Raw genomic sequence first — 18,260 nt, 5'->3', positions numbered from 1 at the left:
ACTCATGGCCTGTTGAGAAATACAGAGTCTTTCAGCTATCTGCTGCTGTGTATAACACCCCTCTTGCAGTAAGGTCCTTGCAATACCTATTTTTCTTGGTGAGAGGTCCTTCTTACGCCCCATAACCTAAAACTTTAGTTCACTTCAAAGAATCCAAGTTCAAAATAAAATTCCTGCAAAAGAAATACCATATACTATAACAGAACAGTCTAACAATAACCAAATAACATCATATTATACATACCACAACTCAAACTCAACAATAAAAGATCAGATACCTTCACAAACTTTATGTAAGCAACACTTTGTAACATGGAAGCTCAACAGATGAAGGTCAATAATTGCAGTTCAAGTCAGTGTTGCCACCATTTGCACCCAATATTGTTATAACTAGTAATATATTTGCTGCATAGTATCCCTGCATACATATTATGTGTCATGACTAATTTGTCAACCAAGAAATTGTGCTTAAGAGTTACTAGTGAGAAGAAACAGTAGAACAAAGTGTTTTACCATAATAATTTGCACACCTCTGTAGAAGAGACAAAATAAGGAATGAGAAAATCCGGGAAGAAATTGGAGTGGAACAAATGAATGATATAATAGAGAAGAGCCGACTAAGATGGTTTGGACATATAAAGCGAATGAGCGACGAAAGAATGCCAAAAAAGGTGATGGAAATGCAAATCCAAGGAAGGAGAGGCCGTGGACGACCACGATTGAGATGGAAGGATACCATCCAACGCAGCATTATAGAAAGAAACCTGGACTGGGACACAGTGTTGAAGGAGGAGTGGTGGAAAGACCGAAGAAAGTGGAGAGGAACCATATTTGCCCCTACCCGGCTACAGCTGGATAAAGGGAAATGATAATGATGATGATGACACTAAATACCTGCAAAATAGCAAATCGAAATTAGTAGTGCAATTTTCTTGTTTCTTGTAAAAGGAAACTTTTATGTTTCATGGTAAAAAAGTATATTTCAACAATTTAATGCATGCTACAGTCAGAACCAGAAAACACTTCACTTGCCAAATGTATTAAGAAAATAGAATCTTCAGGGTTTGAGCATATGACAACCTTATTCAACATAGCCTATTTTAGAGGCATCAGTGAAAAAACCTTTTACTGACTTCCCTAAGTAAATAAATAATAAAAATAAATAAATAGCCTTATGAATCTTCTAAGGGCTATGGCTTCCTGCAATGCAGGGGCAGTGCTCAGTTTAACTCATCAGGTAAGCAGGTCTTGAAGAGCATTATTATATTTGTTATTTCCTAGTTTGTTTCGTGAAAACGTATTACTGCGTGTTGTACACTTGTGTAGTCTCACCTCCGAGTGGATGCAATTGTGTTTTTGGAGATCAGCAATTCGCGAAAACGCACTGTTACATTAATGACACTTGTACAGTTTTTCCTCAGGGAGGGTTGAGATTCCTTCTTAGTGAAAGCGTACCCTTGCACACTTCGTTCTTCCACAGCTTCTCCTCCGAATCACTGGGTTTAAATATGGAGATAAAACAATGCAAAATGATAGAAACTGCAGAAGTTTCATCCTTTTCATTGCTAAACAGTTACAGAAGAATTTGGCTTTAAAAAAATGAAAAATACTCATTGTTTCAGTATTTTTATTGATGATTCCACGGATATGTGATTATTTTGAAGAACATGTGATTATTGACACTGGTCATGTGTGTGATGGGAAGTTAAGAGAAGATCTTTTAGGTCTTACGCATCTCAAGAGCAATAGGTCCGAGTCATATTTCACTGCTGTATTATTGACTTATAGGATATGTTAGGGGCTTGATTAGAGAAGGGAAAAGTGCATGGTCAGTGTGGGAACTAACAGGGCATCATTTATGATTGGCTTTAAATTTGATTTAATTGTACATTTGATTAGCATTCTCTGTGCTGCACTTCACCTACAGTTGGCCATTTTTTATGCTGCTAACTCTATTCCTTACCTGCACAAGCTTGACAAAACTAGAGCAACATATTCAGATTTTACCAAAGATTACCAAAATGCCTCCATGAGCACTGCAAAACTTTTACAAAGTGAGATATAATTAAATTAAGAACAATTGTTATGTACCAAATCTGATGCTTCAAAACCTCTGCGTTGTGATCTTGTACATCTTGTCGTCCATTTCCAGAAGATGATGAATCAAAAAGATAGAAGAGTAGCAGCTATGGATGCTGTGAGAGCAAAAGCCTATCTGATAATTCTTTCATCAGACAAGTTTTTAATAACACTGCCTTTTTTTATTGACCTGTATGAAAAACTACAGCCACTCTGTAAGATCTTACTGTTGAAAGAGTTTCTCTTCGCACAGTTGATAGTATCTGGAAATGATACAGCATTTTTGCATTCCTGTGAAGGGTCCACCATGAAACAATTCCTTTCTGACACCACAGGCTCACAGAAATGGAATTGCTTGAAATACAAGGGTGGCCAAGGAATTGTCCTCACAAACATGTCTCAGTGGGAGGAAGAAAACAAATCAACTCGTAAAAAGTTGATCAGAAGCACAGGTCACTACTTGAAGTACTGGCTTGATGCAGTTGAGAATTAGAGAGCAAGTGCCATGTTCTGGATTTCTTGTGCCCACATCACGATAAATCCCTATTAGCATGTGGCAATGAGAAGATTCTTCATTTAACACGCTTTTTATTGCTGGTGATATAAGTGAGGATTTTTTGCTATCTGAATGGCTTCAACTAATTAATATAGTTAAAGGGGAAAAATATTGTTTTAAAACTGATTAGATGAACTATTAAAAAATATATTTAGATTTATGTTTTGACAGCCCATAATTGTAGACGTGAAAATAAGCTTTTTGCTTTATCAAGAAAGCAAGGTGGAATTCTTGACGTTTCGCAGAGCATTTCACCTTGTTTCCTTGACTGTTTTTTGAATGGCTCATCACTGCTGCCAACTTGACTAGTTACATATTGAAATCACAAGACATAACCATCAACAAACTAATCTTAATGTCAGTAACAATAATGGATATTTTGATATACACATTATTATAACCGTATTTTTCAGTGTTTGCCTGGTGCAAATAATTCCGGTCCCTTCTTGAACTTTACTATTACTTGTCAGGCTGAAGTGAAACCATGCTGCAATAATGCACGCAAGCAAATATATTACATGTACATTTGCCATAAATCAATAAGAAGACACACAAAGCCTAAGACTGCAAATTGTTCGAAAGTCGTGGCAAGACAAGGTTAAGGTTCAACTGAATTGATCTTTATAGAGGAGTTCTTGCAGTCTTTTTTTGCATCCTAATTGAATTCTATACATATCAATTGGACGAAATAAGACCGTATTAATAAAATATTGAGTTTGTCATTCTACACCAATTACTTTATCAAATGCATTATTTGAACATGGCCACATTACTTAGCTGGTATTTATTACCCAAAGGGATTTACAATCCTGCAGAAAAAAGAAAATTTGCTTTACTTATACCTGCAAATGTAACACTAGTGATTTTCATAATATGGCATTGGCAGTAAGTTTAATCTTGTCATGAAAAAGTCATGACTACATAGTGCCAGCCTGCAAGATTTTAACAGTAACTAAAATGTCGTATCAGCAAGTGGGGTCCCCAAACTGTTTGGTTAGCGACACTGAATCGAACCAAACAGCTAGAAAAAAAAAGCTATAAATCATTACCTTCAGTATTAACAGGGGAGAAAGAGTAAGGTTGTATCCTTAGTGTATAAGCTTACATGGCAAGGTCTATACTCAAAGACAAGTGGTATTTCTTGTCAGGACTGCACAGTGTCATTGGCCACTACACTCCAAATCCACATAGGCAAGGTGCGAGGCAAAAGAATGTTTTCATTCATTTTTAATCAACATTTTTTAGTCCTCAACTTGATATTGGAATTAAAAGAATACATTTTGGCCTAATAATGGAGTAATACAATATATTTTGATTTATTTATTTATTTATTCACGAAGCACAAGATACAGCTACACTGAGCAAATTTCACTTGCACTGTCAACAGACTATTTAACAAACGTAAACTTTCATAATAAAATATAACAAACATAACAAAATATAACAAGATCAGGTACACATCCTACTAATAACTGTCCAAATCGAAAACCATGAGGATGTCCATGTTCATAGCCAAGTCGTCGTGGGTCAAGATGGCGGTATAATCCCTTCACATCAACTTATCTTTAAGATACTATTTACACACCTCTCGAATACACTTTTATTTGATGCTATATCAAGCTCTTGTCTCCTATTAATATTGTTAAAGAGTGTTGGGAGGCGGATTAGGAAAGATCGTTGAAGTATTGAGTGCTGAGTGTGGGGAATGTGGAGAAGTTCTTTGGTTCTGGTGGAGCGGGAAGGAACGCGGAGAGAGAAGAGAGAAACAAGATGTTCCGAGCGGTAATGTCCATTTAAGATCTCGTGGAGGAAACTCAGGTCAGCTACCTGTCGCCTGATGTGCAGCGGTGACACATTAATTGCCATTAATACCTGCTGCGTAGACAGATTTCTGAGCTTGGGGTTTCTGTTCCTTACAATTGCAGCAAAGAAGGACACTGCTCTGTCTAACTGCTTAGTATTAGAGGGGGCGGCTGTTGTCCAAATCGGAGAGCAGTAGTTTAAGAGAGGTTGAACGATCATGAGGAAGAAGTGACGAAGAGCAATGGGGTCAGAAATTTCTGTGAAGCTATAGAGAATGCCTAGTAATTTCATAGCGGTTGTATATGTTTCTATATGGGTCTTAAATTGTAATTTTGTATCAAATATTACACCTAGGTCACGCTGTTGCGTAACCACAGTGATGGGCTTGTCGAGTAGGTAATATGATGTCGGTAGAGGAGATTTACGCAGTGTTATGGTCATGTGGCTGCATTTTTGTGGATTGGGGATAAGTTTCCAAGTACGGCACCAGTTCGAGAGGGCATTAAGTGAGGACTGTAGCAGAGCTGCATCTGCTGGATTCCTGATCTCCCTAAATATCTTGCAGTCGTCAGTAAAGAGTAGGGTATTCACTGTTTCGTTGAGTTCGGACGGCAGATCGTCCATAAACAAAGAAAACAGCAAGGGGCCAAGAGTACTGCCTTGTGGGACACCGGAGGTGACTGGTAACCATGAGGATGAAGTGCCTGATATTACCACTCTCTGCCAACGGTTATGTAGGAAGCCAGCAAGAAGGGTTAGAAGACTGCCATGTATATTAAATCGTTCGGAGAGTTTATGGAGCAACAGAGTATGGTCAACAGAATCGAAAGCTTTCGAAATGTCTACGTAGCAGATATCCAGCTGTGATTTAGCTGCAATGGCGTGTGATGCAAAGCTATGCAGAGTGGCCAGGTTTGTTAGACAAGAGCCACCTGGTAGAAAACCATGCTGCTTGGTTGAGATATACGGCAAAGTGAATGCGAGAAGACGCTGGTGTATAATTTTTTCAAAGATAAAGGATAGTGTGGGGAGAATAGAGATTGGTCGGTAAGATGAAACATTAAATTTGTTGCCTGATTTGAGAAGTGGAACAATATTTGCCTGTTTCCAGGTAATAGGAAAATAGCCCGCGGCAAAACACCTGTTAAATAATTTAGCGAGACGGACGCAAAGAGTGCTGGCAGTATTTTTTAGGAAAAGAGGACCTATAGTGTCGGCACCGGTAGCTTTGTTGGTACGAAGAGTTTGAAGAAGGTTATGAACTTCACTTGGTGTGGTAGTTATGCTTGATAGGGTTCTGTTTGAAGCTGTACCAACGGGAGGGAGCAGTTGGTTTTGTAAGGGAGGGGAGAGGTTGGAGAAGAAATACCTGTTGAACAGTTCATTGCGATCGGTGCCATCTGCTGTTGCATCGTTGTGGTTCACGCTGACAGGAATCCGCTCCGTCCTTCTCTGTGTGTTAATGAGACTCCAGTAGCGCTTGGGATTGCTGCGGACGTTTTCAGTGACAGTGTCTACGTGTGTTTGTTAGTCTCTTCTGACCATAAACCTCGCGTGGCGGCGGATTTTAACGAAGGTATTGTGAGTGTGTGGGTTAGGGAAGTCTTTCCACAGGCGCCAAGCTCTCTTCTTATTAAATAGTATCAGTCTGGTCTCTTGTGATATCCAGTGTTGATGTTTGCTAGTTGTATCCCGTTGTGCAGGTACGAAGTCTTTAATTGCAGCTTGCAGCCAGTCGTACAGCAGGTCAAGAGCCGATTCGATATCAGCTATTCCGAGCAGACTCCAGGGAAGGCATTCCAGGGCACGACACATTGCAGGCCAGTCGGCACGGCGCCAGATGTAGGTAGGGCGGTAGGATGTCCTGCTGTGAGGCTTTGACGAGGGGTGGGGAAGGAGGAATGTAGCATCGAGGGACTGGTGGTCGCACAGGAAAAGGTTTCTGCCTGGGGTTATTGTTTTAAGTTCTAATGAGGAGAGTATGAAGTCCAGGGTGTTGGGTCCACGGGTTGGGTACATATTAAACTGTTTCAGTCCGAGGCCATTAATAAAACTGTCTACAAAGTATGTGTCACAGTTATTAGCTGCCAGTCCGGTAGTTGGAGAAGACCACTTTATAGACAAGTTAAAGTCGCCCATTAAAATTACTTCACCATGAGGGAGAGCTGCGATGACAGAGTCTAGGCACTGTTCAAGGTCACTGAATGGGCTGTTTGGTGGTCTGTAGTAACATCCCACAAGTACAGGGCGTCGAGGAAAGAGTAGCTCCACCCACACTAACTCACAGTTCCGTTCGAGATCTGTCCTTCGTTTACATGGTTACGCACTGTTTACTGCTAGCATCACTCCACCACCTAGAGTAGCACGATCACGACGGAATATGCTGTAATTAGCACTGAGTGGTAGTTCACTGTCGCTAGCCCAAGAGAGCCATGTTTCAGTAAGTCCAATCACGTCAACTTCTCTTAGGTCTGGCAGGGATAGTTCACAATCAGACAACTTATTGTTTAGGCTTTGCACATTCTGACAATAGATGTTTATGTCTGTTTTCATTTCACAAGTGGTGGGACCAGGGTTTAAGTGGACATCTCCAGCCAGTAGTAGGGGGCAAAGCAAGCCCCTAATCGCTGAGCGACCAGGCCTAGGCTTGTTCGGCTCCGAGCTAGTAGGGAGGCGCCTATAAGTCTGGAAAATGGCGCATCCAGTCAGAGAGAACGCTGGAATGTAGTAGTTTCTCTCTGCTAGTAGCCATACAAAAGGAGAACTCACTTTTTCACTTGCACACACCGATTCCTTAACTCGAATAGACCTGTGCAGAGAACTGTGAAGCACAACAACTCTGATTATTACCACACAAACAACACAAACTGCAGCAGCACTAAGCTTGTGCATGTCTCCTCCAGCCGCCATCTTGACACAATTTATACAGAGCATTAAACAAAATATTTTACTACTCCTTTCCTGGACTACTGGTGAGTGAGAAATACCAACAGTTTTCAAGGGCTGGCTTTGGCCTTTGACTTCAGAGATTTTCGCTTCCTTGTGGAAAATATTACTGGTTGTTTTCCATATTTCTGTAGCTCATTAATGCTTACGTCGTATGGGTATCGATAATATTCTAATTCTGTTGCTAAAATGTTACTTAGTTTCATCCATATTGCATGAAATATGACAATTCAAAAATTTGTTCATAATAGAAGTACAGAAGTTAACTGAGAGGTACAAATACATGGATGCTTACATGCTCTGGGTGTCTAAATTATTTCCATAGGCTCCTAGGATTCGAGTAACATTAGCGACAGAATTTAAAAGACATTTGCCGAAAAATACAGTTCTACAATGAATGAATGAATGTTGAGAATGTTTAAAATTTTGTGTTATTTTGTCATCCCTATCACAAAGTCATAATTCTTACAAGTAGGACCTGGAACTTCTGATACGCATGTGCAACCAGATGCATACCAACACATTATTTTCTCCGCCAATAATCTTGGTTAACCATTGAGCGCATACTGGAACAAGTTAGTACTGTATTCGACACTGTTTTGTTTGTATACAATTGTCTGCCATTTCCCAGTTCTGAGTTTCATTTAAGAAATTGCATATAACACAACTTTTTCAGAAACCAGCAGTATGTCACAAAAAGAAATACCTTGTCCTTCTTTGGAAAAACTATTGTAGTTATATTATGAATAAAATAAAATAAAATCTATTTGAAATAATAATTGAATGACTATTAGTATGAATGGGCCATCTCTCACTACCTTTGGGCCAACAGAACTCATTTAAAACTTGTTTCTCAAGAAATCACACTGAAACAGTAAATCAGGCAAGAAAAGTGAGCCTGTAGATTTTCTGGTGAGCCTCAGAATATTATCTGCTTATTTGCACCTCTGACTTAACTGCATCTTTCCTTTAATGCATTAAGAAAAATATACTTTCTAAATTGTTAATTAACTTCATGCCTCATGAAACAAATGTGTAAACATAATAAATGTATGTATATTTCGTATTGCTACTAGTCAGCATTTTCCGAGGGTTTTCTGTTAGATCTGGCATCTAATTTACAACATTTCATAATACACCATTTTGTGTCCTATTCTATTAGTTACATAAATAAAATCCATTGTACACTAACCTACCTAGTATTAAGTACTTTTTGTGTTCTGTTAGATTTGGTTTAATGATTTCCTACTCTACGGTAATGTAACTGAAAGTTAAACATTTGTCTTGTGATTTAAAATCGTGGTATGAGTCATGTTACTGTAAGCTTCCATTGGTGGCTGTCCTAAAGATGGTTTTCCATTATTTCTCATTTTCATACCAGATGCTGTACCCTAATTAAGACCATTGCCTCATCCTTCCCCTTTTCCTGTGCCATCATCACTAAAAACTTAAAGTGAGGGTTGTTTTAAAAGCCATCTCTTTTCAGTTTTGACTCAGGTAATTTCTAACTGTTAGGTTCTTCAGTCTGCCAAAATAGTTTTAATTAAATTGAATTGAACAAAACAGAATAAATTAAAATGATTTAGTATAACATAAAACTTCTAGCAAAGAAAACTAATCGATTGCTGTTTCTTTACATTTTCAGACTTTGGAGGAGCTAACTCCAGAAGAGAAATGGAGGTAATATGTCTCTCATTCTTGATTTCATTTAATAGAGGCATGCTCTGAGTGAATGTGGATTTACTTCAATATATAGATCTGTAATCGTGTGCTTGTGCATTGCTTTGCAGGATAGAGCACATGAAGGTCCATGAGCAACACAAGGGCCACGATGCGATGCATGCAGAAATGGTCCTAATACTTCTAATTACTCTAGTCGTAGCTCAAATTGCATTAGTAGAATGGAAGAAACGCCATTATAAATCATACCAGGTATGCTGTTACATCATCATTTTGAATACATCAAAGTATTATCTCAAGAATATTTGTTAAGCACGATTCATGTCCTCCACATGTAACTCTTTTTTTCTCTAATATTTGTGTCCACTTTGTGTTTAAACAAATTATTTAAAAATATTAATGATATTAATGTTGCTGCAGGAATTATTCCAAGCTCTGTTCTTTCATCTTATCAAACCTCTTTTGGTCAACTCTTGTTCTGTTGGATTGAGAGATCTGAGAAATTCTTTTTCATATACTTTGTGACCTATCCTTTCTTTAGCTATATCATCAGTCTTCAAAGTGTTAAAACCTCTTCTCTTTCTTCTATGATTAGTAGTAGGAGGGATCTGTAACACTTTTTTTTTTTTTTTTTTTAACAAAACCACCTCCACCATCACTTCTAATGAACTTCTTTCATATTTCTTATACATGCCCATGACCATCCTGTTTTCTTGTGGTCACAGGAGTGCAATAATATTCAAGGCCAATGATGTGTTGTGGTGTGAGTGTGGTTTTGTTTTAAATGACAGATTTATTTTTCCATTAATCTTTTGGCATCCCAATACAGCTCCGATAAGACATGGATGTCCAATTTCCCAGCACTGTTGCTATTTTAGCATCAGCAGGGAAGTATGTACAGCTTAAGGAATGCTGCAGACATGAGTAGCATTACCTCCCAAGGATGTGCTGATTTTCCTGCCATTTCTCTGCAAGAGAACAACAGTAAGAGGTAACAAAGAAAAGCATGAAAACACAAGGACAACATACACATCTTCATATACTGCCATTTTCCCTCGGATGGGCTCTCTCCTCATCAGTCCTATTTCTTCTGCCACAGCCCCTGACAGGCTCTTTTCTGCTTCCCAGCATCATCTGGAGGGCATATAACTGATAAATTTCATGGTTGGGCCCGTATTGATGGATATGACTTACTTGTTTTACAAAAACTTTTGTTTATTATCCACCTAATCAACAGTACTAGTTTTGAGCATACATAGTGGTCATCCTCAGCTATTAATCATATAAATAGCATTAGGACATAGTGATGTCATAAACTAAAGGGGGGGGGTTAAACCTCCTGAGTTAAGGCCAGAAATACAAACACACAAAATGCACTAGTGTACAAATTAAAAATCACACATTAGACATTTGATAAATGATCAAGTGAATTTGAATAAAAACAGTAGGTCACAAGATTAATGGCACTTAAAATTATTTCAAAACTGCACTTGTGTCGACGAAAAGATGTTGTAAGAAGTCATTGTCTATTAGTTGCCCCATCATGGATCATAGTAAAATTTGCATTACAAGAAAATATCACAGTATCAATGTAAATAAAATTAATTGTTGATGTGCCTGTCAACACCGCATCACTGAAGGAACAATCTTCTTTTATTACAATTGTAACCTCCAAATAAGGAAGGTTACAAGTAATAGGAATAATAAAAATAATATTAATGTTTGCTACCGTTGTGCATTCACATAGTTGGGCACTAACACGAGACATGACAATATGTACGAAATTAAAACTATAAGCACATTAAGCACAGAAAATAATAACAGGATAACCAACATGACGGCTAAGAAAGGATAACAGGGAAGCGGCTGGGAACCATATCCAGGCGGTGGAAGGTATTGGCAATGCTGAAGAAGCGAAGTCAAATGTAATCCTAAACTTTACTTAACAAATTTAGATGAAAATTAAAACGTAAATAAATAACAAAATACACCATTAAAATTTGAAAACAGAAATCCAGTAGTAATTACAATTTACCCGAGGGTAGCATTTAGTTATCTAATCTTATACGGAACATCACACACAACATTCCGCTGTTCGTGCCGACACTTTTAAAACACATGAAACAGTCGGAAAGAAAGAAAAGGAAGGTAATGTTACACTGTTATCAAGATGTACATGTTAGAAAGAGAACAACGTTTAAAATATAATCTTGGTGCAGAGCTCCTTCAGTAGGTAGCCCCCTCAAAAACACTTCTGAGATAGGGTGCCCGTCCTAAAGGTGAATACTCCAAGATGAAGCAGAATAAACGAGACACCCCAAGGTGAAATTTACATATTGTGATTACATCGAAAGGCGTTGAATATCTAATTTACAAAATTAACAAAATGGGAACTGTCTCTTTACAAATGTGATGCGACTTACCGAAAAGGCTAAGTCGTTTTAATAAAATTTGGAAGCTGAAGGAAAACACGGGTAAGCTCCGGCAAAAGAAATTAAACGGGATACTACATTTGAAGATAACCTGAAAAATGAAAAACAACTAAGCGCTTACCTGTTGGAGGGGCCAAGAAGACCCGTTACCTTGAAGGCAACCTTTCCCTTCACTGGTCAAACAGAAAAGACGCCTAGGAAGAGCAAGGCTCTAGCGAAACGCTTCTCTCCAGAAATTTTTTTTTTTTTGCTAATGGCTTTATGTCGCACCGACACAGATAGGTCTTATGGCGACGATGGGATAGGAAAGGCCTAGGAGTTGGAAGGAAGCGGCCGTGGCCTTCATTAAGGTACAGCCCCAGCATTTGCCTTGTGTGAAAATGGGAAAGCATGGAAAACCATCTTCAGGGCTGCCGACAGTGGGATTCGAACCCACTATCTCCCGGATGCAAGCTCACAGCCGCGCGCCTCTAACCGTATGGCCAACTCGCCTGGTCTCCGGAAATTAGGAAACCTTACAACAGCCAATGAGCTTCCGATCTTTTTTCCTTCACGTACCAATCACATTTAAGTTTATTTTCTCCAATTAGGGCCCAGAAATTAATGCTGACCAAGAACATTGAGAAGCATCGTGAAGTTACGAAATTGATGAAATATCCGGAAATATCCATGCCGATCTGGCACGTGTACACTACAGTATGTTTCCAAAATATTACATCTTACTTTACTTTTCCCATGATAAAGAAACAATCTTGAAGCCATACGAAAATCAATTCCAAAATTCACATACCGAGGAGAGACAAACCAATGCATAAATGCCAAATTAATCCATAAGATATATACAATTCCTCGCCATCTTCCGAGTCCAAGTAATCACTACAACAATAAAATGAAAGATATCCCGGTGTTATGAAAGTAAGTCTATCCGTCCATAAGGGTGCTAATAGGGGATATCTAAAAGAGAAAAGAAAGAAAATAGCTTGATCAATTGAAAAGAAAATCACAGGACTGTGAGTGACAAAAGAGAAAAGGCTTACCCTTCGAGGTTGCAGTGGTGACCCAGCACAGCTGTCAGTGTTGACTGCAGCTTTGAATTTGTTGTGACAAAGCAGAGGAGGGAGCAGAAGGAAGGGGAGGGAGAGCTGAGGTAGGGAGGGAAGAGACAGCGGAAAGTTGGAATGAAGAAGGCACGAGAGGGGAAGGAGGCTCTGGTCATGGGGGATTCCATCGTTAGACATGTGGGGAAAGTGTGTGGAGGAAAGGGAACCAGGGTAGAGTGTTATCCAGGAATTAGGTTGAGGCAGATGTTGAGGAAAATGGAAGAGAAGGAGGAGGGGAGGAGAAGGTGTTAGTGTTTCACGTTGGTACCAACAACGAAAGGCAAGCTGGTATAAGTACCAACATAGTGGGGGATGTGTGGGATCTGGTAAATGCAGCACGGGTGAAGTTTAAGGAAGCGGAAATTATCAGTGGAATACTGTGTAGGAGGGATACTGACTGGAGGGTGATTGGGAATTTAAATGAGATTACGGAGTGGGTATGTGAGAAACTGGGAGTGAGATTTCTAGATCCTAATGGGTGGGTAGGAGATAGGGATCTGCGCTCAGATGGCCTTCACTTAAACCGCGGTGGTACATATAAGTTAGGAAATTTGTTTGGAAGGGTAATAGGGAGGTACATTCAGGGAAACAGGGTGGTCTAGGGAGCGGCGATAAGGGTACAGAGATCTGGAAGTCAAGTGGGGATGACATAAAAATGTTAGTGTTGAACTGTAGAAGTATTGTAAAGAAAGGAATAGAATTAAGTAATTTAATAAATATATACTTACCAGACATTGTAATAGGAGTTGAATCATGGCTGAGAAATTATATAATGGATGCAGAAATTTTCTCACGGAACTGGAGTGTGTATCATAGAGATAGGTGAGGAATGGTGGCAGGGGAAATATTATTCTGGTGAAAGAAGAATTTGTAAGCTACGAAAAAGTTAAAGATGACAAACATGAAATTCTAGGTGTAAGGCTCATTTCTAAAGATAATAGGCAACTTGATGTCTTCGGAGTGTACAGACTGGGAAAGGGTAGCGCTGACACGGATTCAGAATTATTTGATAAGATAATCGGCTATGTGGGAAACGACATGGAAGGGAATGTGATTGTAGTAGGAGATCTGAATTTACCAAATGTCAGTTGGGAAGGAAATGAGAATGACAAGAAGAATGACCAACAAATGGCAAATAAGCTAATATGGGAAGGACAGCTGATTCAGAAAGTGATGGAACCAACTAGAGGGAAAAATATCCTGGACGTGGTGCTGGTAAAACCAGATGAGCTCTATAGAGAAACCAAAGTAATAGATGGTATTAGTGATCACGAAGCTGTATTTGTCGTAGTTAAAAATAAATGTGATAGAAAGGAATGTCTTAAAAGTAGGATTATTAGGCAGTACCATATGGCTGATAAAGGAGGCATGAGGCAGTTTTTAAAAAGTAATTATGATCGGTGGAAAACGGTAAAATAGAATGTAAACAGACTCTTGGATGTGTTTAAAGCAATTGTTGAGAAATGTGAAAACAAGTTTGTACGTTTAAAGGTGGTAAGGAGTGGTAAAGATCCACCGTGTTATAATAGAGAAATAAAGAGACTAAGAAGGAGGTGCAGATTGGAAAGAAATAGAGTTAGGACTAGCTGTGAAAGTAAGGAGATATTGAAGGAATTTACTAGGAAATTGAATCTAGCAAAGAAGGCAGCTAAGGATAACACGATGGCAAGCATAATTGGCAGTCATACAAATTTTAGTGAAAAATGGAAAGGTATGTATAGGTACCCTACTTTAAGGCAGAGACAGGTTCCAAGGAGGACACTGCAGGATCTTCAAAATGCAGAAGTATTCAGTCAGCAGTATGTAAAGATTGTTGGTTTCAAGGATAAGCAGCCGTGTGTATCACTGGACACTGGACACCGGCAGAGAGCTGAGCTTCCGCTGCAGCGAGACATACAGTGAGCCATGGTACACTGAAAGAATCGTATCCTATAATGGACTCTCGAGCTCAGCTCATTTGAAAATAATACCCACTTGCATTCACTGTCCTCTTCTTATAGGGAGGTTTAAATAATAGATGGATTTATTTGCAGTGTTAAAAAGGTAGTCAAAACATAATTCTGAAGTAGCTAGTAAGTAGACTATAGGTTATACTATTTATTAGTTTAATGAATCTTAGTATTATAACTTAGTTGACATTAAACAATTAAACTCGACTCTAGCCTGCCCTATGATTATGTCATGCTCATGACCACTCAAAAGTACCTGTTTTATATTGGGAAGAACGGCTCAGTATTCTCTCAGTTCGTATGTCACATCGTTGCACAAGACTTCAATCATGTGAACAGACGCAATAACTTAACCAACAGTATGTTGAATCAGAAAACCAGTGGGCTACTGTACATCTCGAGTAGCCTATACAGAATATGACGATTCAAAAAAATCCTCAGCTGATAGAAAAATACATATTTTCAAAACTGACTGAGTGAGTTGTCGTGCGGTTAGTATCGCGTAGCTATGCGCTTGCATTCGGTGGATGGTGGGTTCGAATCCCACTGTCGGCAGCCGTTAAGATGGTTTTCCGTAGTTCCCCATTTTCACACCTTAATTTAGGCCATGGCTGCTACCTTCCCAATCCTAATCTTTCCCACCCTGTGTCGCCGGAAACCTTCGATGTATTAGAGTGACTAGCATCTTTTTCTAAGAAAGGAGTTCATAGTATGAAGACCAGGTGGCAGTAGCGAGCGGTGACCAATGTGCCGTGAATCGGATCACTGTATTGATTCAGCAACTTGAATGGAATCAAATTAATCAATTCAGTAAAATGAATCGAATGTCACATCACTATTCAGGAGGTCAAATGGACTCTATAGCGATTGACCTCTCTAAAGCATTTGATAAGGTGGCTCATGGGCAACTACTGGCAAAAATGAGTGCAATTGGACTAGACAAAAGAGTGACTGAATGGGTTGCTATATTTCTAGAAAGTAATCTCGGAGAGAGCCTCCGTGGCTCAGACGGCAGCGCGTCGGCCTCTCACCGCTGGATACCGTGGTTCAAATCCCGGTCACTCCATGTGAGATTTGTGCTGGACAAAGCGGAGGCGGGACAGGTTTTTCTCCGGGTACTCCGGTTTTCCCTGTCATCTTTCATTCCAGCAACACTCTCCATTCTCATTTCATAGCATCTATCGTTCATTAATAAATCACTTTGGGAGTGGCGACCCCATCGTACTAACAGCCTATATCTGCTTCATTCATTACATCCCTGACCCGGTCAAGGACTGGAAAACAGGTTGTAGGTTTTCATTTCATTTTCAGATCTCAGAGAATTATAGTAGGCAAAGCTTTATCTCACCCTGTAATAATTGAGAGGGGAATGCCTCAAGGCAGTGTTATTGGACCTTTATGTTTTCTTTTATATATATATATACTAGCTGATGTACCCGCACTTCGCTGCGGAATTCTAAATTTTATACAGAATTCTATGTTAGGTAGTGTAAATGTTGTGAGCAAGATTGTATTAAGGGCCGGTTCTACCATCTGCTGGTAAAATGGCTGGCAGCTGCCTGGGAGGTAAACTACCTGGAGGTGTAAATCGGCTGGTACTTTGGCTTGCGTCCAACCACCTCCGTGCAAGCGCTAGGTAGCTACCCGGAGCTAGACACCCATATACGAAGTTGGCTAGACTGATTTTCAACGACTTCTCGCTTTCGAGTGTGGTGCTATCTATCGTCAGATGCATGAAACTCATTTCGATTGTCTTATTTCCCTGTGCTTGCGTTTGCTGATTATCACCAAAAAGCCTAATAAGGGGAGTCTTAAGAGTTATGGATAACGATTTATGTCAAGCCTTCGTGATGTTAATCTATGATCTTCAATATCAATACCTAATTGGGATTAAAATCCTCGAGATTACATTTTCTTACGCCCGTTATAACCTGTCATGTAAGGCAGCGTTTTTGAAAAGTATTCTCGTAGCAGATTGATCAAGTCGCTCGCTCCGTAATACAAGGTACGCAGGTTTTCATCGTATTTCTAATTTACATTTTAAAATGTATTTTCGTTCCCTGCCGTTGTTCTTAACTCTCTTTTACACGCTTCCATATAGGCCCTACGTAGGCCTACACACACACACACACACACACACACACACACACACACACACACACACACACACACACACACACACACACACACACACACACATCTTCTTTAAGGACTGATTGCCTTTGAGCATTCTATCTGCAGGCTTCCGTGAATTGATTACGTATCTCCACGATGGTCTATTTGCAACTAGTTCTGTAACCTCATTTAATTCCGCATGCTTCCATTTATTGATAAAGCATTTCATTCTAATGTTTAACTTTATGAAGATAAAGTTGGAAGGTACTAAGAACTAATCGGCATAAATATCCATTCATAGGAAGAGGAATTCGGGAATGGAATAGTTTCCAATTTCTTTGAAATAATTTACAAGAAGACTATGTAAACAACTAATAGGGAATCTGCTACCTGGGCGACAGTCCTATGTGCTATTAATCGTAACACCACTTTCTATAAGTACCGTAGCATACATATAAAGCAATTTCCTAGTAGACATAATATTGTGATTAAATATTTCAATGAAATATATTATTAACAAAAGAACGTATGAAAAGAGGCATACAGATTAACACAACGCTAATAATGGAAATAAAAAAGGTTCGTCATAGTAAAGACTCGAACCTGCATACCTTGCATTACACAGTAAGCGTGCTAGCCACTACGCTACGAGAACACTTCACCATTTACAATACATACATTAAGTTATACCTCGTGTCTGAAAACTGAAAAAGTAGAAAATTAAAGCCCATTTGAAATTATTTCCAAACAGATTTTGATTTTATAGCCTTTTAAAGTTTCTTTACGAAAGCTTGACTTATAAAATGTGTTTCCTACTAAGCTACCGATGCGAGAGGCTGGTGTGACCGTTGCAACACAAGGGAAGCATTAATGTTCAAGATCCTGCAATACAATATCGGCCACTGTTACAGTATCATGCTTTTTCAGTATATTGAGCTAATTTAAGTTGTACGTCACCAGAAATACATCTAATAATGTTCAACTCTCAAAACTTGCCCGGCAGGTAAAGTCTTATCGGGCCCTTGAAGTGGCCGAGAAATTACGCGCCGGGTAACTACGATTTATGCTGCCGATAGCGCTACCTGGGGGTGGTCGAACGGAAACATCCTTTTACGCGGAGGGCAAATTACGCGCTACTTTACCAGTAGGTGGTAGAACCGGCCCTAAGTTGCATAGCTCTTAAAGTTGCCCTAGAAGCACGACGGGCAAGTCACCAACGTCTTTTCTCATATGAAGACTGGGTTAGGGAATTTTCATAGTAATGGTAGGCCAGCTTGCCTACCGTCAGTCACAATCAGGTTGGGGAGTTTTCATTATAATGGCAGACACTCACTCTCCGCCTGCCTTTATAGATTCTCAGAAAGACTCTTAGTGGTTTTTCCAACTGAAATGAACATGGGTCATTACCTTGACATCAGTAGGAATGGCGCTATTAAAAGCAATGCCTTCATATGAAATACTCGATCAAATGGAAAACCACACATTTACTCGCTTTTAACGAACAGTACTATGCTGCCGAAATAACAGTCAAAAGCTACAGAGCTGGAATGACCAAAACGCTGACATCCGTGATCCGTGATCAATCTTCGTCCTTTTTCTC

At 39.4% G+C, this 18,260-nt stretch overlaps 1 protein-coding gene across 2 annotated transcripts in view; it reads left to right on the top strand.

The window, feature by feature from the left end:
• Window positions 1-18,260, top strand: part of LOC136866463 (E3 ubiquitin ligase Rnf121) — a 186,992-nt gene that overhangs the window by 31,370 nt on the left and 137,362 nt on the right. For both annotated transcript variants that reach the window (XM_067143448.2, XM_067143447.2), the window contains exons 2-3: window positions 9,030-9,064; window positions 9,175-9,316. In XM_067143448.2, coding sequence (XP_066999549.1) covers window positions 9,185-9,316 — 132 coding nt within the window. In that variant the 5' untranslated portion in view covers window positions 9,030-9,064; window positions 9,175-9,184. The remainder of the gene's footprint in view (window positions 1-9,029; window positions 9,065-9,174; window positions 9,317-18,260) is intronic.

This window comes from Anabrus simplex, chromosome 3 (assembly GCF_040414725.1).
Source record: "Anabrus simplex isolate iqAnaSimp1 chromosome 3, ASM4041472v1, whole genome shotgun sequence".
In the NCBI taxonomy this organism is placed as follows: domain Eukaryota; kingdom Metazoa; phylum Arthropoda; class Insecta; order Orthoptera; family Tettigoniidae; genus Anabrus; species Anabrus simplex.
Note: the sequence above shows the minus strand (reverse complement) of the source record. Positions and strands in the feature narration are given on the sequence as shown.